Source organism: Pecten maximus, chromosome 10 (assembly GCF_902652985.1).
Source record: "Pecten maximus chromosome 10, xPecMax1.1, whole genome shotgun sequence".
Classification (NCBI taxonomy): domain Eukaryota; kingdom Metazoa; phylum Mollusca; class Bivalvia; order Pectinida; family Pectinidae; genus Pecten; species Pecten maximus.
The window spans coordinates 36283625-36307378 of NC_047024.1; the positions used below are offsets into that span (position 1 = coordinate 36283625).

The 23754-nt window shown below is 38.6% G+C and overlaps 1 protein-coding gene across 1 annotated transcript in view; it reads right to left on the bottom strand.

Annotated features, from left to right (window-relative positions):
• LOC117336386 (protein fuzzy homolog) overlaps window positions 1-23754 on the bottom strand; it is a 142067-nt gene that overhangs the window by 2199 nt on the left and 116114 nt on the right. The window contains exons 5-10 of the mRNA XM_033896891.1: window positions 20444-20641; window positions 12943-13038; window positions 8640-8743; window positions 3736-3812; window positions 3526-3627; window positions 433-565 (exon numbers count right to left, since the gene is read on the bottom strand). Coding sequence (XP_033752782.1) covers window positions 433-565; window positions 3526-3627; window positions 3736-3812; window positions 8640-8743; window positions 12943-13038; window positions 20444-20641 — 710 coding nt within the window. The remainder of the gene's footprint in view (window positions 1-432; window positions 566-3525; window positions 3628-3735; window positions 3813-8639; window positions 8744-12942; window positions 13039-20443; window positions 20642-23754) is intronic.

Below are 23754 nucleotides of genomic sequence, written 5' to 3' on the forward strand. Positions count from 1 at the left end.
GAGACCTTGGCATTTGATATCCTACCAACCTAGAAATTTGATCTTGGTACAAGAGAGCTTACATGTCCCCAACTGTTCAAGTGACCTTGAACACTGTACCAGTGGCCTTGAACACTGTACCAGTGACCTTGAATGACTTACTAGTAACCTTAATAGTTAGATTGAGATTTTACAGTCCAAGTTATCTTAAAACCTATCAGTTCTATTCACCTAAGCATAGTATACTTGATAATTTAACTAATGAACTTTGACAGAGCTGAAGATTTGGCCGTCCTTGTGACCTGTAGAGCTTTTGTTCCTAATATGTTAGATTGGAAATGAAGTGTACTGGTAATTAAGCTGAAGATAAATAGTATTCAGTATTTCTAAGCTTTATTTTGATATCACTTTATAATCCATGTTCACATTCTTTGAGTTCCAATCATCCATTACCTCATGGCATATGTAGGTATGCTGTCTGTGTAGAGGATGAAGATCTGGTAGGAACCAGACTGGGCAGCATAACACTTGTGTATGTCAGTGGTGATGTAGGTCTCCTGTGGGCTGTGACTGTACTCCCCAGGACCTGTATAAAGTACAACTCACAATCAATACGCCAAAATGTAGGTCAGAGTGACCTGCTTTTTTCAAGATACATGACACAGCCTCACCTTGGTGAAGATACATGACACACAGCCTCACCTTGGTGAAGATACATGACACACAGCCTCACCTTGGTGAAGATACATGACACACAGCCTCACCTTGGTGAAGATACATGACACACAGCCTCACCTTGGTGAAGATACATGACACAGCCTCACCGTGGTGAAGATACATGACACACAGCCTCACCTTGGTGAAGATACATGACACACAGCCTCACCTTGGTGAAGATACATGACACACAGCCTCACCTTGGTGAAGATACATGACACACAGCCTCACCTTGGTGAAGATACATGACACAGCCTCACCTTGGTGAAGATACATGACACACAGCCTCACCTTGGTGAAGATACATGACACAGCCTCACCTTGGTGAAGATACATGACACACAGCCTCACCTTGGTGAAGATACATGACACAGCCTCACCTTGGTGAAGCCATGACCCAAGTATTAAGTTCCAATGACAAGTAATGTAGGAGATATAGCTCTCAATCTATCTCTTTGATGTAGGTCATAGCACAGGTGTCTGCTTCTGGTTTGTATTAATAGAAAACCAATATAAGACCCTACTCATACTAGGCCTATATAAACAAGGTGTAACACTCCAAGAACCGGAAGTGGGGGGGTGAGCTTCGATTCATTTTGAATTTAAGTTCAATCCGATTGAAATATCAAATGCACATAAACTTCAGTAACATACCTAGGTTTAGAATCCTTACATATCAATGCATGTTATTCTTTTGTCGTAATGTATGACAATGATTTAAAGATGAGAAGATGGATCAAAAGTGATCGTGATAGCTGCAATGCATCGACTGTGGAACGGAAGTCTAGTCTACATATTTTAGAGTGGTATGCAGGTGGCAATCTGATTGAACAATAACTCTATAAACAATACTAACATCGCATGCAATGCATTGTAGATCTTCAAGTGTTACACCTTGTTGATATAGCAGGAGAGGGGCAAATATTTTTTTCTATTAATACTAACCAGAAGCAGACGCCTGTAGTCATAGTGACCTACTTTTTGTGAAGTGTGAAGTTCCAGTGATAAGTATTGTAGGAGATACAACTTAGATAAAATTTTTAATTGGTGAAATTTCAAAGGTCAAAATGTAGGTCATATTGACCTACTTTTGATACATGACACATAGCCTTGCTTTGGTAAACCCTTGACCCAAGTATGAAGTTCCAGAGACAAGCATTGTAGGAGATACAACTTAAACAAGCTTTTTCATTGGTTAGGTCAAAGGTAAAAATGTAGGTCATAGTGACCTAATTTTGTACATGACCCAAGTATGAAGTTCCAGTGACAAGTATTGTAGGAGATAGAACCCAGACCAGATAAAATACAGAAGGACACAATGTAAACTACATGTATATTTCCAATTGGGTCCTGGTTGGGGACTTACCAACTGACATCATAACCCATACATTAATATACTGACATTACTATAAAATATATCAATGATTTATAATCACACTGACCATTTCAAAAAAATCAATAAAGAGAAGAAATACATTTTTATCAACTGAATAACATAATTATGAAGATATAGAGTTTGTCAGAGTTACCTCCCTTCAAATACGATTTGAATTTGCCTATCTCCAAAGGCGACCCCATTACCATAACTGGTTTTACGCTTCATATTTTTAAGTCACAGAAAGATAAAATTCAGAGCCCATAAGACAACCACACATCAACGTTTTACTGTTACCACATAATGATTTTCAAAACAACTTTGTCATACTAATGTAATTTCTGGTACACAACATATTTTCAGAAAATGTGTAAGCATAGATTGTTGAAGATCCTATGTGAAAAACCCAGATATGTCCTGACATTGAGCTTAAGGTCAATATATAGGTCACTGTAACCTACATTTGGATTGCAACTCATTGTCTTTCCAAGATGTACCCTTGAAGCACTATTCATGAAGGTCCAACAGAAAAAGATAGGGTATGTATGACCAAGAAAAGATATTTGTTCTGGACGTAAAAATTCAAAATATAGGTAACAGTGACCCACTTCTGATATGTGGCTCATGGGGCATGTTTGTTTATGTGGACAAACCGGTTCATCAGTTTTTAAATGTAATAATTCAAACATATATCTTGATGGACCTGAAGATGTTAATACAGCCCTTTGAAGTCTTTGTCAAAGCTCGTCTGAAAGCAATATAAAATCACAAGGTCTGTCTTTATTTCATAAACAAACAACACAGGTCCTACTGGTCCAACCGTTTGGACTGCAAAAATGAAAACGGCCCTGGGCTTCCCAAGATGAACCCAAACACAAATATTTGAAGTTCCTAAGTTAAACAGTACAGCAGGCATGTACTGGAAATGAAATCATAGATGGACACAGAGAACAATGACAACTATATATACCGAAACCCTTGTATTTCAGAACTTCAAAAAGGTCCAATTAAGCTCATTGAATTAAACAAACTTCTCCAAGCATGACCCTGGGCCTCTTGATTATTGACAAGTTGTTTAAACATTTTAACACATTGACCTCTGTGAGCTTGAAAGTACAAGGTCATTCATTTGAATGCCTTTTAGTAGCCTTTCAACTCAGCATGCTTCCAGCCCAGTATCATGATTCTAGGCCTCTTGGTTATTGAGAAGTACTTTGCTTAAAGATTTTGCAATATTTGACCCCTGTGCTATTGAAAGAAGGTTAAGGGCATTCATTTGAAGAATTTTGGTAACCTTCATCCCAGCAAAAAACTGACCCAATATCATGACTTTGGGACTCTTGGTTATTTAGAAAAAGTAAAAGATGTAAATTAATTATGACTCACACTGCATGATGCATGTCAGATGACATTGACTTTATCTCAGGTGAACTAAAAACCCTGTAATCACTTACCCAATTCGCTACCCTCAATGTTGGAAGAGAAAAACGAGCCTACAATTTTCTTGTAGAAGGACTGCAACACCTCTTTCCTCTGGGCAGTGTTAAGGCCATCACCTGTAATACACCAAAGACAACCAGTGTAGACTTTTCTTCATGTGTTATCAAACATTAATGTCTTAATATATATATATATGTTTGTATGGACCTGACTCTAAACCTTACCTAGTGTGGATCTGTCCTCCAATGAAGGACTTGTACTACACAAACATCGGTTGGTGTCTCTGTTTACAACCAAAAATCTGTAAAGAAAAATGGAACAAAATACATAACTTCTACCACAACAATCTGAATTTACACCTTTTTTGATTTGATTCTATTGTTTAGACAGTAATCATTACAATTGATAATCTAAATCATACTCATCTCCCCACCATCCTTCCAACCCCTATATCTATGTCACACCTATCACATTTTAATTTGTCCTACTTGTTTACTGCAACAGCCGAACTCTTGTTTTCTTTGAGAAATCCATCTGCGGGGTGTCACAGAACTCGGCCATACTTTATGCACTGATCTTGGATTTTCCACCACTCCCTGTATATTTCCCACCACTTCCTGTATATTTCCCACCATTCCCTGTATATTTCCCACCACTCCCTGTATATTTCCCATGCCCTGTATATTTCCCACTCCCTTTATATTTCCCCTCCCTGTATATTTTCCACCACTCACTGTATATTTCCCACTACTCCCTGTATATTTCCCACCACTCCCTGTATATTTCCCACCACTCCCTGTATATTTCCCCTCCCTGTATATTCCCCATGCCCTGTATATTTCCCACCACTCCCACCACTCCCTGTATATTTCCCACTCCCTGTATATTTCCCACTCTCTGTATATTTCCCATCACTCCCTGTATATTTCCCACCACACCCTGTATATTCCCCATGCCCTGTATATTTCCCACCACTCCCTGTATATTTCCCACGCCCTGTATATTTCCCACCACTCCCTGTATATTTCCCACGCCCTGTATATTTCCCACCACTCCCTGTATATTTCCCACCACTCCCTGTATATTTCCCACCAGTCCCTGTATATTTCCCACGCCCTGTATATTTCCCACTCCCTGTATATTTCCCACTCCCTGTATATTTCCCACCACTCCCTGTATATTTCCCACCACTCCCTGTATATTTCCCACCACACCCTGTATATTCCCCATGCCCTGTATATTTCCCACCACTCCCTGTATATTTCCCACCACTCCCTGTATATTTCCCACCACTCCCTGTATATTTCCCACTCTCTGTTTATTTCCCACCACTCCCTGTATATTTCCCACCACTCCCTGTATATTTCCCACGCCCTGTATATTTCCCACCACTCCCTGTATATTTCCCACTCCCTGTATATTTCCCACCACTCCCTGTATATTTCCCACGCCCTGTATATTTCCCACCACTCCCTGTATATTTCACACCACACCCTGTATATTTCCCACCACTCCCTGTATATTTCCCACCACTCCCTGTATATTTCCCACGCCCTGTATATTTCCCACCACTCCCTGTATATTTCCCCTCCCTGTATATTCCCCATGCCCTGTATATTTCCCACGCCCTGTATATTTCCCACCACTCCCTGTATATTTCCCACCACTCTCTGTATATTTCCCACCACTCCCTGTATATTTCCCACTCTCTGTTTATTTCCCACACCCTTTATATTTCCCCTCCCTGTATATTTTCCCTCCCTGTATATTCCCCATGCCCTGTATATTCCCCATGCCCTGTATATTTCCCACCACACCCTGTATATTTCCCACCACTCCCTGTATATTTCCCACCACACCCTGTATATTTCCCACCACTCCCTGTATATTTCCCACTACTCCCTGTATATTTCCCACCACTCCCTGTATATTTCCCACCACTCCCTGTATATTTCCCACTACTCTCTGTATATTTCCCACCACTCCCTGTACTGTATATTTCCCACTCTCTGTATATTTCCCACTCCCTGTATATTTCCCACCACTCCCTGTATATTTCCCACGCCCTGTATATTTCCCACCACTCCCTGTATATTTCCCACTCCCTGTATATTTCCCACTCCCTGTATATTTCCCACGCCCTGTATATTTCCCACTCTCTGTATATTTCCCACTCCCTGTATATTTCCCACCACGCCCTGTATATTTCCCACCACTCCCTGTATATTTCCCCTCCCTGTATATTTCCCACTCTCTGTATATTTCCCACCACTCCCTGTATATTTCCCACCACTCCCTGTATATTTCCCACGCCCTGTATATTTCCCACTCTCTGTATATTTCCCACCACTCCCTGTATATTTCCCACTCCCTGTATATTTCCCACCACTCCCTGTATATTTCCCACCACTGCTTGTATATTTCCCACCACTGCCTGTATATTTCCCACTCCCTGTATATTTCCCACCACTCCCTGTATATTTCCCACCACTCCCTGTATATTTCCCACTCCCTGTATATTTCCCACCACTCCCTGTATATTTCCCACGCCCTGTATATTTCCCACTCTCTGTATATTTCCCACTCCCTGTATATTTCCCACCACTCCCTGTATATTTCCCACGCCCTGTATATTTCCCACTCTCTGTATATTTCCCACTCCCTGTATATTTCCCACCACTCCCTGTATATTTCCCACGCCCTGTATATTTCCCACCACTCCCTTTATATTTCCCACTCCCTGTATATTTCCCACCACTCCCTGTATATTTCCCACGCCCTGTATATTTCCCACTCTCTGTATATTTCCCACTCCCTTTATATTTCCCACCACTCCCTGTATATTTCCCAAGCCCTGTATATTTCCCACCACTCCCTGTATATTTCCCCCGCCCTGTGTATTTCCCACTCCCTGTATATTTCCCACTCCCTGTATATCCTACTTATGTTGTACCTACCTAATCTGTACCTTAATGACCTACCTATGATGTTGTATCCATGTCAACATTTGTCCTATTTATGTTCCACCTATGTCCTACCTATGTCCTCCATTTGTCCCACTTATGTCCAATTTTGTTTTATCTTACCATGAAGGGATGAGATCCGTATCTTACCTCCACAAGTGTTAAGATCCCCATTTTACCCCCTTAAATGTTGAGATCCCGTATCTAATAATCCTACCCACTTCCAAGTGTTAATTTGACATCCCCTTTCTTACCCTCCCAAGTGTTAATTTGACATCCCCTATTTTACCCTCCCAAGTGTTAATTTGACATCCCCTTTCTTACCCTCCCAAGTGTTAATTTGACATCCTCTATCTTACCCTCCCAAGTGTTAATTTGACATCCCCTATCTTACCCTCCCAAGTGTTAATTTGACATCCTCTATCTTACCCTCCCAAGTGTTAATTTGACATCCCCTATCTTACCCTCCCAAGTGTTAATTTGACATCCCCTATCTTACCCTCCCAAGTGTTAATTTGACATCCCCTTTCTTACCCTCCCAAGTGTTAATTTGACATCCCCTATCTTACCCTCCCAAGTGTTAATTTGACATCCCCTTTCTTACCCTCCCAAGTGTTAATTTGACATCCTCTATCTTACCCTCCCAAGTGTTAATTTGACATCCCCTTTCTTACCCTCCCAAGTGTTAATTTGACATCCCCTATCTTACCCTCCCAGTGTTAATTTGACATATATTCCCCTACCTTATTCCATCATACTCAGATCCTCCCCTCGGGTTGAGATCTTGTCATGCCTTTCTTTTCATTTTACTGCCATTGGTTTAACTCCCATAGTTCACACCCTTGGGCTAAGATCTTGGTATCTAACCTCAGTCCCCAGCCCCAATCCATCAAGGGAGATAAGCAAGCCTCATGTTTGGCAACTTAAGAATCTTCCCCTGGGGGCGAGATTCCCCTGTCTCATCCCCAAGGAGGTGAAAGATTCTATCAGTACGTATCCATCTCCCAATTACAATCTTCGAGTTATCTCCCTGTGATCCCCTATTTACGTTGACAAAAGTCCCCTTGACAATCTGCCACAGCTCTGCCTCTAAGATATCTGATATTCGTACATGTACTGCTAGATTAGATTTCCATGTCCCTACCACCTTACTCGTGTGTAGTTACTTGTCTTTACTGAGTTCCATATTGTTCCCCGAAGACTATTGTTATCAGGTTTGACGGTACTTTGTCAGATAGAAGCATGCAGGTAGATGTACAGACAGACTTACAGAGACAATGGGGACTGCCAGTCACCTGTACTTTACACCTCACTGGAGAGAGCAGATTAACCTGGTGTTGGGGCGTTTACATATAAAACGGGGGTTCAGTGGGGGATGAGGGTCCCAATTCATTTTTACGTGATCAGTTTCCTTGCAAAACACTGAAATCTGTTACAAAAATCACGTAGCTCGATGGACAGTTATACAGTTGATAATAAACAAGAATATTTGTATTTTGAAGTTTGGTCAAGTCATGTTTTGATATATTGTTTGTTGTGTTGACTATCAATTGTCTCTAGCTATAATATAAAATGAGTGGTAATCTGTAGAGAGGTACGTTGGTGTTATGTCACCTTGTCTTCTAAGAGACTACTGAGGTCACTCCCCAGGCCAGATCCTGAAGAGGTTGATACTCGTGTTTCTGTTGCAGGAGTGTTCAGTACAGTGGTCAAAATGGAAAAGAAAGTTTTTGCACTACGCACCTGAGGAGATCTGATAATGGCAAAAACCACTAGTGTGGGAAGTGAATTCTAATCAGGGGAGAGCCCCCCCCCCCCCCCCCGTCCCCTCCGCCCCTCCCCCCTTTTTTTTCACTTCAATATTTCTTTGAAATATTTCATTTAAAAAAAAAGATTTTTCTAGTCAGCCAGAGAAATTGTTTTAATTGTTTTCATACATTGTATTAACAATTCCCTGTTAGTGCGGTAAACCAAATCTTATCTTATTTCTATTATGTAAGACTGGTAAAATATGAAACAAATTTCACAATTTATTGTTTTTATGCCATCAGTGTCTCACTTCAGGGGAAAATCTGGCAACGTTATGTTTGATATATCAAAAAGGTCCAGAGATTATTTCTTTTTCAGCAAATAATTACTAAATACATATAAATGACCATACTTACCCTAGCATGTTCGGGTCTAGTGTTATTGTGATGGGGAAATTCCTCGGATGAAGTCTACACACAGATATAAGAGGGTCATATGCTGTTTTCCAGAACCTCACCACCTATTTGAAAAGATTTACAAAACTAACCATAATGGAAAGCAGCTGAGGACTAAGTGATATTAGATAATGTTATTTAGCTTCTTTAGGCCATGTTATAACTATTACAAATCAAGAGACCCAATGGGCTTGTTTCACTCAAAGAGTCTTGATACATTTCTGGGTCATAATCAAGTGATCTGGGGGTCAGACTCTTTAAAATAATTCATTCTGGGTCACAGGAATGTGTCTAGCTCTGGTGGTTTTATTAAACCTCTTTAACAGTCTATAAAGAGGACACCTTGTTGAAAACTTTTAATTTGAGTGACTTTCAGACTTGATTCAAGTTATTGATGTGGATCCCAAATTGCACATTTGACCTTCATGACAATTGAGCAAACTTAATTACTCGATGATAGATTTTCATCCAAGCAATACTTTAGAGAATGAACAAAACATCACAGTGGGATATTGATGCCCATCAATCTATGATCTATATTGGGTCTATGTTAGACTGATCTATATTTGGTCTATGTTAGACTGATCTATATTTGGTCTATATAAGACTGATCTATATTGGGTCGATGTTAGACTGATCTATATTGGGTCTATATAAGACTGATCTATATTGGGTCTATGTTAGACTGATCTATATTTGGTCTATGTTAGACTGATCTATATTTGGTCTATGTAAGACTGATCTATATTTGGTCTATGTAAGACTGATCTATATTGGGTCTATATAAGACTGATCTATATTGGGTCTATGTTAGACTGATCTATATTTGGTCTATGTTAGACTGATCTATATTTGGTCTATGTAAGACTGATCTATATTTGGTCTATGTAAGACTGATCTATATTTGGTCTATGTAAGACTGATCTATATTTGGTCTATGTTAGACTGATCTATATTTGGTCTATGTAAGACTGATCTATATTTGGTCTATGTAAGACTGATCTATATTTGGTCTATATAAGACTGATCTATATTGGGTCTATGTTAGACTGATCTATATTTGGTCTATGTTAGACTGATCTATATTTGGTCTATGTAAGACTGATCTGTATTTGGTCTATGTTAGACTGATCTATATTTGGTCTATGTAAGACTGATCTATATTGGGTCTATGTTAGACTGATCTATATTGGGTCTATGTAAGACTGATCTATATTTGGTCTATGTAAGACTGATCTATATAGGGTCTATGTTAGACTGATCTATATTTGGTCTATGTAAGACTGATCTATATTGGGTCTATGTAAGACTGATCTATATTTGGTCTATGTAAGACTGATCTATATTGGGTCTATGTTAGACTGATCTATATTTGGTCTATGTAAGACTGATCTATATTTGGTCTATGTTAGACTGATCTATATTGGGTCTATGTTAGATTCTGATGTATATTTGGTCTATGTTAGACTGATCTATATTGGGTCTATGTAAGACTGATCTATATTGGGTCTATGTAAGACTGATCTTTATTGGGTCTATGTTAGACTGATCTATATTGGGTCTATGTAAGACTGATCTTTATTGGTTCTATGTAAGACTGATCTTTATTGGGTCTATGTTAGATTCTGGTCTTTATTTAGCCATTGTAAGACTTTATTGAGAAGATTCTAACACCTCTGTGACTTTGAGAGTACATCAAGGTCATTCATTTAAATATCTTTGGTAGCCCTTCATCCAGCATGAACCTGGCCCAATATCATTGCTAAGGGCCACTTGGTTATTGAGAAGAAGTTTTAACACATATGACCCCTGCGACCTTGAAAATTAGCCAAGGGCATTCTGTAGCCCTTCATCCCAGCATGCTACTGGCCTAATATCATGACCCTTGGCCTCCTGGTTACTGAGAAGAAGTTGAAAATGTTTATTGTTTACACTGGTCAAACATAAGGCAATTGCAAAAGGTTACTTGAGACTTTGTCTTCAGTGATGTAAAAATTGAAAACAATTGTACTTTCTGATAGGTAACTTTCAAAATCCAAAACAGTCACCTGACGACAGTCTTTGAAGAAAGATCCCTACAGCATACATGCCAAACCTCTAGGCGTGAGACAAAATCTCCCTTATTTTCAAGTCATTTATTTCCTCCCGGGAGGAGAGCCAAAATTCCCGTATTTTGTAATTCCCTCTGGTATTTTGCCGACGCCATTTTTGTTTACAATTCAGTAGTTTTTCTCCCGAGATTTAATGAGATTTGGCTAAATTTAGCGATCACGTGATCAATCTGTTCACGTGATCACTCAATCAAAATGGCGCCTGTTGGACACGGCTTTCAGACGAAGCTCTGGCTAGTGTAATATTTGCGCTAGAATATCTATCACCATGAAATAAAGGCAAGTCGCTTACAAACAACTTTAACCCTCTTTGCTTACAGAATTGAATTATTGTTTGTTTTCTGGTGTTTTTCATATAACATGTGTATCGTGGATAAGTGATAGCCAGATGAAATCCAATATTTTCTTTTAGAAAACTATCAAAATTAGCACATCTGTTGGTCGTAGTGGTCAATCATGATGTTTACAATGACTGTACCGTCCATGACAGAGACAATATACAAAATCTAGAATGATCGTGATAAGATTTACTGCAGTCTGCTAACATGAACATCTTCAGTTCTCATGATTTCATGTACTGTATACACTTGCACACTTGGAATATTTTTATATCTAAATGGTCCAACATAAGGGATCCCACAGGACATTTCATGGTGATTTTTACAACTGATGTGTTCCCTCAGAGTGGATCAAGCTTTCTAATTTTAAGAAAATCCAAACTGATAAATGATTAACTTGCTTGTCTTAATCTTTAGCTACATGTAATTATAATATACCCTTTTCAAATGCTGTTATGTAATATGCATAAAGCTGTGAAACTTTTTGTGTCACATAAAAAAAAATCAAAAATAATTTCATATTATCAGAATCTGAATGTATACTTATTGCATTTTTTACCTTATACAACTTTTTGTTGTTTGCATATACAATATGATTAATATCCAAAATAAGTATGAATATTCTTTATCACTTTCAAAATTAGTTTATTGCTTTACAATTGAGTAAAAATGTCGATATTCATGTCATGCGGACAAATCTCCCTTATTTAGGCAAAACTCCCTTAAAATAATCATCAATCTCCCTTATTGGTCTCCTGAAAGTTTGGCATGTATGCTACAGAGAAATAGCGTTAACAAGAACTGATTTATAACAGTCAACCAACAAATGATACAGGGCAAAGTTCATTGTATACATTATCACACGTTGTATATAGCTTCTGCTTTACCAGGTCATAAAGCGAAAATCATTAAAACAAAAAATGTCCCACTCCTATCCATTCAAACATACATTCCGTTCGAACAGAATTGAGCATTTATCCAATTTTAAGTGGAATTTAATTGGATTGAAGAGAAAATTCACCCAATTTAAGCTGCATGAGTACTGATTAGATATCATTGGGGATCAGTACACATACACAAATTCATTATATACTACAAGGTTATTGGCACGCCGGGTAACTAAAAAGGACTTAGGTGGCAATGATCTACGATAAGGTATAACTAGGTGGAGCAGTTACCAGGGGATTTCAGGGAACATCTCACGACTGATGGTTCACACTCTATCACTACTGTGAGATGATATTTAGAAATACGCTATGAAGAGCTGCAGTATATTAAACAATGAATATCCACATTATTATTGTCCCCATTTTGACTCTTCATATAACCAAGTTGCAAAACATGTCAACATTCAGAAAAAAACATCCGATTGAAAAAAAACATTATGATAAAGATAAACTTTATTGAAGATGTGTCTGCCAATCACCAGAGGAGTTAACACCAACTGTCGAAATCCACAGAGATTTCATGTTTTGAAATGACCATAGTTGTCAAAAGGACGTAAAACAATAAAAAAAAACCATCAATAATGATGATCAAATTTTTCTAAATATCTATTTTGTCCAGATTTGAGTTGATTTGAGTTTGTCTTTAGGATACTTCCTGTAATATTCTATTAGTATAGTGGTTTTTGCAGAGATGTCAAACCTATCAATTTTTAAGGGGAGACAATATTCACAGATGTCAAAAATATCAATTTTAAGGAGAGACAATTAAGGACACCAATGATACAGAAAAGCAAGGACAATAGGACAGAAACGAGATTTCCAGTTATCTGACTGAAACAAATATTTAGTTGTACACAGGGCTACTCACCTCAGGTTCAAGGTCAGCAAGGGTCGGTGTTGGTCCACAGATTACACACACCTGTACACACTTGGTGAGGTGAAAGGTCATCAGGCGATGAGGTACCTATTAACAATCAATACAATTTGAGAAAATGACAGTCCCCTACTGAATGTGAAATGATATGCCTAGAATAAAAGGAACAACCTTTTTTTCTTTATAATGTACTTCCAGGTAAGAATGTAGGTCAAATTAGACTTTGACCTACTTTGGATGCTTGATATACCTCTTCACTTTAGTTGACTCATACCCCAAGTATAAAATTCCATTTACTAGTAGTGAAAGAAATGGCCCAGACTATATATTTGATGTGGATCAAGTTTACATGATACACTGTCTTAGCTAGGTAAACCAATACCCCAACAACTAAGTTCCAGTGACAACTTGTGTAGGAGATAGAACCCAGACAAGATATAGTGCAGGAGGACAAAAGGATTGTCGGACACAATGCAAAACAATAGTCCTTCCTGTTCCAATGAAGGACTAATCCCAATCTATATCCTAGGAGGATCATGAGACAACACCATCTTTAAGTCAAGAATTGTTTCAAACTGCTATCATTAAGTCGTTTACATTCATATGCCAGAACACTTCCTCCTGGTACAGATGCTCTAAAGGTGTCAAACTTTACAGGTGTCAACCTCTACAGGTGTCAAACTTTACAGGTGTCAAACTTTACAGGTGTCAAACTATACAGGTGTCAAATTTTACGGGTGTCAAACTTTACAGGTGTCAAACTTTACAGGTGTCAAACTATACAGGTGTCAAACTCTACAGGTGTCAAACTCTACAGGTGTCAAACTCTACAGATGTCAAACTTTACAGGTGTCAAATTTTACGGGTGTCAAACTTTACAGGTGTCGAACTCCAAAGGTGTCAAACTATACAGGAGTCAAACTTTACAGGTGTCAACCTCTACAGGTGTCAAACTCTACAGGTGTCAAACTCTATAGGTGTCAAACTTTACAGGAGTCAAACTTTACAGGTGTCAAACTTTACAGGAGTCAAACTTTACAGGTGTCAAATTTTACAGGTGTCAAACTCTACAGGTGTCAAACTCTACAGGTGTCAAACTCTACAGGTGTCAAACTTTACAGGTGTCAAACTCTACAGGTGTCAAACTTTATAGGTGTCAAACTTTACAGGAGTCAAACTTTACAGGAGTCAAACTTTACAGGAGTCAAACTTTACAGGAGTCAAACTTTACAGGTGTCAAACTTTACAGGAGTCAAACTTTACAGGTGTCAAACTCTACAGGTGTCAAACTCTATAGGTGTCAAACTTTACAGGTGTCAAACTTTACAGGTGTCAAACTTTACAGGTGTCAAACTCTACAGGTGTCAAACTCTACAGGTGTCAAACTCTACAGGTGTCAAACTCTACAGATGTCAAACTTTACAGGTGTCAAATTTTACGGGTGTCAAACTTTACAGGTGTCAAACTCCAAAGGTGTCAAACTATACAGGAGTCAAACTTTACAGGTGTCAACCTCTACAGGTGTCAAACTCTACAGGTGTCAAACTCTATAGGTGTCAAACTTTACAGGAGTCAAACTTTACAGGTGTCAAACTTTACAGGAGTCAAACTTTACAGGTGTCAAACTATACAGGTGTCAAACTCTACAGGTGTCAAACTTTACAGGTGTCAAACTCTATAGGTGTCAAACTTTACAGGTGTCAAACTCTATAGGTGTTTAACTTTACAGGTGTCAAACTTTACAAGAGTCAAACTTTACAGGTGTCAAACTATACAGGTGTCAAACTCTACAGGTGTCAAACTCTATAGGTGTTTAACTTTACAGGTGTCAAACTATACAGGAGTCAAACTTTACAGGTGTCAAACTTTACAGGTGTCAAACTTTACAGGTGTCAAACTCTACAGGAGTCAAACTCTACAGATGTCAAACTTTACAGGTGTCAAACTCTATAGGTGTCAAACTCTACAGATGTCAAACTCTATAGGTGTCAAACTTTACAGGTGTCAAACTTTACAGGTGTCAAACTCTACAGGTGTCAAACTCTACAGGTGTCAAACTCTATAGGTGTCAAACTTTACAGGTGTCAAACTTTACAGGTGTCAAACTCTATAGGTGTCAAACTCTACAGGTATCAAACTCTACAGGTGTCAAACTTTACAGGTGTCAAACTCTATAGGTGTCAAACTCTATAGGTGTCAAACTCTATAGGTGTCAAACTCTATAGGTGTCAAACTTTACAGGTGTCAAACTTTACAGGTGTCAAACTTTACAGGAGTCAAACTTTACAGGTGTCAAACTCTACAGGTGTCAAACTATACAGGAGTCAAACTCTACAGGTGTCAAACTCTACAGGTGTCAAACTTTACAGGTGTCAAACTCTACAGGTGTCAAACTATACAGGAGTCAAACTCTACAGGTGTCAAACTTTACAGGTGTCAAACTCTACAGGTGTCAAACTTTACAGGTGTCAAACTTTACAGGTGTCAAACTCTACAGGTGTTAAACTTTACAGGTGTCAAACTCTACAGGTGTCAAACTCTTCAGGTGTCAAACTTTACAGGTGTCAAACTCTATAGGTGTCAAACTTTACAGGTGTCAAACTCTACAGGTGTCAAACTCTACAGGTGTCAAACTCTACAGGTGTCAAACTTTACAGGTGTCAAACTATACAGGTGTCAAATTTTACGGGTGTCAAACTTTACAGGTGTCAAACTTTACAGGTGTCAAACTATACAGGTGTCAAACTCTACAGGTGTCAAACTCTACAGGTGTCAAACTCTACAGATGTCAAACTTTACAGGTGTCAAATTTTACGGGTGTCAAACTTTACAGGTGTCAAACTCCAAAGGTGTCAAACTATACAGGAGTCAAACTTTACAGGTGTCAACCTCTACAGGTGTCAAACTCTACAGGTGTCAAACTCTATAGGTGTCAAACTTTACAGGAGTCAAACTTTACAGGTGTCAAACTTTACAGGAGTCAAACTTTACAGGTGTCAAATTTTACAGGTGTCAAACTCTACAGGTGTCAAACTCTACAGGTGTCAAACTCTACAGATGTCAAACTTTACAGGTGTCAAACTCTACAGGTGTCAAACTTTATAGGTGTCAAACTTTACAGGAGTCAAACTTTACAGGAGTCAAACTTTACAGGAGTCAAACTTTACAGGAGTCAAACTTTACAGGTGTCAAACTTTACAGGAGTCAAACTTTACAGGTGTCAAACTCTACAGGTGTCAAACTCTATAGGTGTCAAACTTTACAGGTGTCAAACTTTACAGGTGTCAAACTTTACAGGTGTCAAACTCTACAGGTGTCAAACTCTACAGGTGTCAAACTCTACAGGTGTCAAACTCTACAGATGTCAAACTTTACAGGTGTCAAATTTTACGGGTGTCAAACTTTACAGGTGTCAAACTCCAAAGGTGTCAAACTATACAGGAGTCAAACTTTACAGGTGTCAACCTCTACAGGTGTCAAACTCTACAGGTGTCAAACTCTATAGGTGTCAAACTTTACAGGAGTCAAACTTTACAGGTGTCAAACTTTACAGGAGTCAAACTTTACAGGTGTCAAACTCTACAGGTGTCAAACTCTACAGGTGTCAAACTTTACAGGTGTCAAACTCTATAGGTGTCAAACTTTACAGGTGTCAAACTCTATAGGTGTTTAACTTTACAGGTGTCAAACTTTACAAGAGTCAAACTTTACAGGTGTCAAACTATACAGGTGTCAAACTCTACAGGTGTCAAACTCTATAGGTGTTTAACTTTACAGGTGTCAAACTATACAGGAGTCAAACTTTACAGGTGTCAAACTTTACAGGTGTCAAACTTTACAGGTGTCAAACTCTACAGGAGTCAAACTCTACAGATGTCAAACTTTACAGGTGTCAAACTCTATAGGTGTCAAACTCTACAGATGTCAAACTCTATAGGTGTCAAACTTTACAGGTGTCAAACTTTACAGGTGTCAAACTCTACAGGTGTCAAACTCTACAGGTGTCAAACTCTACAGGTGTCAAACTTTACAGGTGTCAAACTTTACAGGTGTCAAACTCTATAGGTGTCAAACTCTACAGGTATCAAACTCTACAGGTGTCAAACTTTACAGGTGTCAAACTCTATAGGTGTCAAACTCTATAGGTGTCAAACTCTATAGGTGTCAAACTCTATAGGTGTCAAACTTTACAGGTGTCAAACTTTACAGGTGTCAAACTTTACAGGAGTCAAACTTTACAGGTGTCAAACTCTACAGGTGTCAAACTATACAGGAGTCAAACTCTACAGGTGTCAAACTCTACAGGTGTCAAACTTTACAGGTGTCAAACTCTACAGGTGTCAAACTCTACAGGAGTCAAACTCTACAGGTGTCAAACTTTACAGGTGTCAAACTCTACAGGTGTCAAACTTTACAGGTGTCAAACTTTACAGGTGTCAAACTCTACAGGTGTTAAACTTTACAGGTGTCAAACTCTACAGGTGTCAAACTCTTCAGGTGTCAAACTTTACAGGTGTCAAACTCTATAGGTGTCAAACTTTACAGGTGTCACACTCTATAGGTGTCAAACTTTACAGGTGTCAAACTCTACAGATGTCAAACTATACAGGTGTCAAACTCTACAGGTGTCAAACTCTACAGGTGTCAAACTCTACAGGTGTCAAACTCTACAGGTGTCAAACTCTACAGGTGTCAAACTCTACAGGAGTCAAACTCTACAGGTGTCAAACTCTTCAGGTGTCAAACTTTACAGGTGTCAAACTCTACAGGTGTTAAACTTTACAGGTGTTAAACTTTACAGGTGTCAAACTTTACAGGTGTCAAACTATACAGGTGTCAAATTTTACGGGTGTCAAACTTTACAGGTGTCAAACTTTACAGGTGTCAACCTCTACAGGTGTCAAACTCTACAGGTGTCAAACTCTACAGGTGTCAAACTTTACAGGTGTCAAACTTTACAGGTGTCAACCTCTACAGGTGTCAAACTCTACAGGTGTCAAACTTTACAGGAGTCAAACTCTACAGGTGTCAAACTCTACAGGTGTCAAACTCTACAGGTGTCAAACTCTACAGGTGTCAAACTCTACAGGTGTCAAACTCTACAGGTGTCAAACTCTACAGGAGTCAAACTCTACAGGTGTCAAACTTTACAGGTGTCAAACTTTACAGGAGTCAAACTATACAGGTGTCAAACTCTACAGGTGTCAAACTCTACAGGTGTCAAACTCTACAGATGTCAAACTTTACAGGTGTCAAATTTTACGGGTGTCAAACTTTACAGGTGTCAAACTCCAAAGGTGTCAAACTATACAGGAGTCAAACTTTACAGGTGTCAACCTCTACAGGTGTCAAACTCTACAGGTGTCAAACTCTATAGGTGTCAAACTTTACAGGAGTCAAACTTTACAGGTGTCAAACTTTACAGGAGTCAAACTTTACAGGTGTCAAACTCTACAGGTGTCAAACTCTACAGGTGTCAAACTTTACAGGTGTCAAACTTTACAGGTGTCAAACTTTACAAGAGTCAAACTTTACAGGTGTCAAACTCTACAGGTGTCAAACTATACAGGAGTCAAACTCTATAGGTGTCAAACTTTACAGGTGTCAAACTTTACAGGTGTCAAACTTTACAGGTGTCAAACTTTACAGGTGTCAACCTCTACAGGTGTCAAACTCTACAGGTGTCAAACTTTACAGGTGTCAACCTCTACAGGTGTCAACCTCTACAGGTGTCAAACTTTACAGGTGTCAAACTTTACAGGTGTCAAACTATACAGGTGTCAAACTATACAGGAGTCAAACTTTACAGGTGTTTAACTCTACAGGTGTCAAACTTTATAGGTGTCAACCTCTACAGGTGTCAAACTCTACAGATGTCAAACTTTACAGGTGTCAAACTTTACAGGTGTCAAACTTTACAGGTGTCAACCTCTACAGGTGTCAAACTCTACAGGTGTCAAACTTTACAGATGTCAAACTTTACAGGTGTCAAACTTTACAGGTGTCAAACTATACAGGTGTCAAACTATACAGGAGTCAAACTTTACAGGTGTCAAACTTTACAGGTGTCAAACTTTACAGGTGTCAAACTCTACAGATGTCAAACTTTACAGGTGTCAAACTTTACAGGTGTCAAACTCTACAGATGTCAAACTCTACAGGTGTCAAACTTTACAGGAGTCAAACTCTACAAGAGTCAAACTTTACAGGTGTCAAACTCTACAGGTGTCAAACTTTACAGGTGTCAAACTTTACAGGTGTCAAACTCTACAGATGTCAAACTCTACAGGTGTCAAACTTTACAGGTGTCACACTCTATAGGTGTCAAACTTTACAGGTGTCAAACTCTACAGATGTCAAACTTTACAGGTGTCAAACTCTACAGATGTCAAACTTTACAGGAGTCAAACTCTACAGGTGTCAAACTTTACAGGTGTCAAACTCTACAGGAGTCAAACTTTACAGATGTCAAACTCTACAGATGTCAAACTTTACAGGTGTCAAACTCTACAGGTGTCAAACTCTACAGATGTCAAACTTTACAGATGTCAAACTCTACAGATGTCAAACTCTACAGGAGTCAAACTTTACAGGTGTCAAACTTTACAGGTGTCAAACTTTACAGGTGTCAAACTCTATAGGTGTCAAACTTTACAGGTGTCAAACTCTATAGGTGTCAAACTTTACAGGTGTCAAACTCTACAGATGTCAAACTTTACAGGTGTCAAACTTTACAGGTGTCAAACTTTACAGGTGTCAAACTCTACAGATGTCAAACTCTACAGGTGTCAAACTTTACAGGAGTCAAACTCTACAAGAGTCAAACTTTACAGGTGTCAAACTCTACAGGTGTCAAACTTTACAGGTGTCAAACTTTACAGGTGTCAAACTCTACAGATGTCAAACTCTACAGGTGTCAAACTTTACAGGTGTCACACTCTATAGGTGTCAAACTTTACAGGTGTCAAACTCTACAGATGTCAAACTTTACAGGTGTCAAACTCTACAGATGTCAAACTTTACAGGAGTCAAACTCTACAGGTGTCAAACTTTACAGGTGTCAAACTCTACAGGAGTCAAACTTTACAGATGTCAAACTTTACAGGTGTCAAACTCTACAGGTGTCAAACTCTACAGATGTCAAACTTTACAGATGTCAAACTCTACAGATGTCAAACTCTACAGGAGTCAAACTTTACAGGTGTCAAACTTTACAGGTGTCAAACTTTACAGATGTCAAACTCTACAGGAGTCAAACTCTACAAGAGTCAAACTTTAATAATGATGTCTGCGAATCATTGAGAAAGTTAAGGTCTCCTACAGAAGGTAATACCACTAACAGAAATGTTACATAGGTCAAAACTGTTAAGGTAAAATATGGACAGTTTCCTACTCAGTCCCCGATAATAACACGACATTATTAACCATCCTACCACTATAACTGTTCCACTTATATAATAAAGCACTTCTTTTGACCATTGAATGAGTGACTTACAGTTGGATGACTGTCAGGTAAGTAAACAGGTAGATCACGTGATGTACAGTCTGACATTGATGACACCAACACGCCCAACAGGACAAGCTCATTGGCTGTCAGATTCCACCATTTTTTAGTTGCTACGGAAACTTTCCCCTCCACCAATAAGCAGCCATACACTGTCTCAGCAGCATCAGTAAAAGCATCAAGAAAGTTCTGAAATGAAACCGTGATGGCCTTGATTAATCATGTGGATCCATATCATCAATATCTGTAAAACACGTTTAAAAAGTAAAAAGCTTTTCAAGTTTTTAAGAATACTCCTGTTTGTGTTAATGTTACAAAAAGTAGTTACGAAATGTATCACCTGTGTTTAATGAAGACAGGGAGGTGATTCCATAGGGAAGTTTTCTTGCTAAATGTTAGACAATGCTAATAGAGTTACGTTTTCCTGACATGACACCAATGGTGTGTGACCTTGGCTGTCATGTCAACCCGCTCGGCTCCCAATATTGATAACTAGGATGTGATCTGAGCCATATAAAGCTTGTAAGAGCTGTCATTCGTAACACTCACTGTGGGGACAAAACAGAGCAATATTTCATGTCAGGATAATTTACCAAATAAGATTCCTTATAGACAGCACCAATGCTTTGTGTTAAACTTTCATACTGTAGGTCAATAAATGTTCCAGTGTTTTCCCTAGGACTTGTTATACAGTGCATATGACTTGATCTAATATTCTCTAATGACATAGCTGATTAGAACGGCTACATTGAACAGGAGATAATACATACTGGAACACTGATATTGGAATATAGATGGTGGAAATAATAGGCATTAAAAACAGAAGCGTGGACACAGAGGATGAAGGGAAATTCAAAATTTCACGAACTACAATCAATGATAGTGCTGTAGTTAGCCATCGGTATCAACAAGGTACTTGAGGTGATAGTTGATGAAGAAACAATCAATTTCATGGAGCAAAACAAGTTAAATATACACTGGTGTAACCAGAATAATAGTAGATAACTATAGAACTCCGCACGAATGTAACTGTATGTCTCAATTCTGGTACGGATGATTTCCATCTTGAACCAGAAATAAATCTTATCTATTAAAAAAAAAAATTGTATGATAAAACTTAAGATTGGATATGATGAAACTAAAGATTGGATATGATGAAACTAAAGATTGAATATGATAAATGAAACTAAAAGATTGGATATGATGAAACTAAAAGATTGGATATGACGAAATAATCAATTCCATCATCTTGATTTTAGATTGACCAAAATCAAAATAAGAAATTAAATGGCATCATTATTGGAATAACAAACTGTTATAATCACAGACACGTTTTGATGTGTAATATTAAAGACAGGCCTATCTGGCATATTGGTAATAGCTGCGAGGAAAACTTAATTTGATAATCATACATTAATCGGATCACATTTTACACGTTCATAGCAAACGATACTTGTTCACATTGCCACATCATCAATTCTACAATATTACTTTCCTTGAATTCTAATGAAAAATAGGTAAACATGTGGTGTCCCTGACAAATAGGTAAACATGTGGTGTCCCTGACAAATAGGTAAACATGTGGTGTCCCTGACAAATAGGTAAACATGTGGTGTCCCTGACAAATAGGTAAACATGTGGTGTCCCTGACAAATAGGTAAACATGTGGTGTCCCTGACAAATAGGTAAACATGTGGTGTCCCTGACAAATAGGTAAACACGTGGTGTCCCTGATAAATAGGTAAACATGTGGTGTCCCTGACAAATAGGTAAACATGTGGTGTCCTTGACAAATAGGTAAACATGTGGTGTCCCTGACAAATAGGTAAACATGTGGTGTCCCTGACAAATAGGTAAACATGTGGTGTCCCTGACAAATAGGTAAACATGTGGTGTCCCTGACAAATAGGTAAATGTATGTCCCTGACAAATAGGTAAACACGTGGTGTCCCTGACAAATAGGTAAATATGTCCCTGACAAATAGGTAAACATGTGGTGTCCCTGACAAATAGGTAAACATGTGGTGTCCCTGACAAATAGGTAAACACATGGTGTCCCTGATAAATAGGTAAACATGTGGTGTCCCTGACAAATAGGTAAACATGTGGTGTCCTTGACAAATAGGTAAACATGTGGTGTCCCTGACAAATAGGTAAACATGGTGTCCCTGACAAATAGGTAAACATGTGGTGTCCCTGACAAATAGGTAAACATGTGGTGTCCCTGACAAATAGGTAAACATGTGGTGTCCCTGACAAATAGGTAAATGTGTGGTGTCCCTGACAAATAGGTAAACACGTGGTGTCCCTGACAAATAGCTAAACACGTGGTGTCCCTGACAAATAGCTAAACACGTGGTGTCCCTGACAAATAGCTAAACACGTGGTGTCCCTGACAAATAGGTAAACACGTGGTGTCCCTGACAAATAGGTAAACACGTGGTGTCCCTGACAAATAGGTAAACACGTGGTGTCCCTGACAAATAGGTAAACATGTGGTGTCCCTTACAAATAGGTAAACATGTGGTGTCCCTGACAAATAGGTAAATATGTCTCTGACAAATAGGCAAACATGTGGTGTCCCTGACAAATAGGTAAATATGTCCCTGACAAATAGGTAAACATGTGGTGTCCCTGATAAATAGGTAAACATGTGGTGTCCCTGATAAATAGGTAAACATGTGGTGTCCCTGATAAATAGGTAAACATGTGGTGTCCCTGACAAATAGGTAAACATGTGGTGTCCCTGACAAATAGGTAAACATGTGGTGTCCCTGACAAATAGCTAAACACGTGGTGTCCCTGACAAATAGCTAAACACGTGGTGTCCCTGACAAATAGGTAAACATGTGGTGTCCCTGACAAATAGGTAAACACGTGGTGTCCCTGACAAATAGGTAAACACGTGGTGTCCCTGACAAAAAGGTAAACATGTGCTGTCCCTGACAAAAAGGTAAACATGTGCTGTCCCTGACAAAATTAAGTGATATGAAATTAAATTAAATTTAACATTAAGTTAAAATAACATTTCAAATTAAACGAAGCATAGAATAGAGACAAATTGGAGCTTAGACAGGGATTTTAATTGATTTAAAATTAAGAGGCATAGCAAAATGTTTAGAGTTATCTTTAAAAAAAAACTCTCATCCTAAAAAGTATCGAGATATTTTCCCATGCTGGAAGTTTGATGCATAACAGCAGGGGCAAACTATATATATATATATATGCCCAGAATTTAAATTAAGTGACATCACCAGGTTCAATGTTAACTTTACCCACTTTTATGGTACCAGCATTGGTTG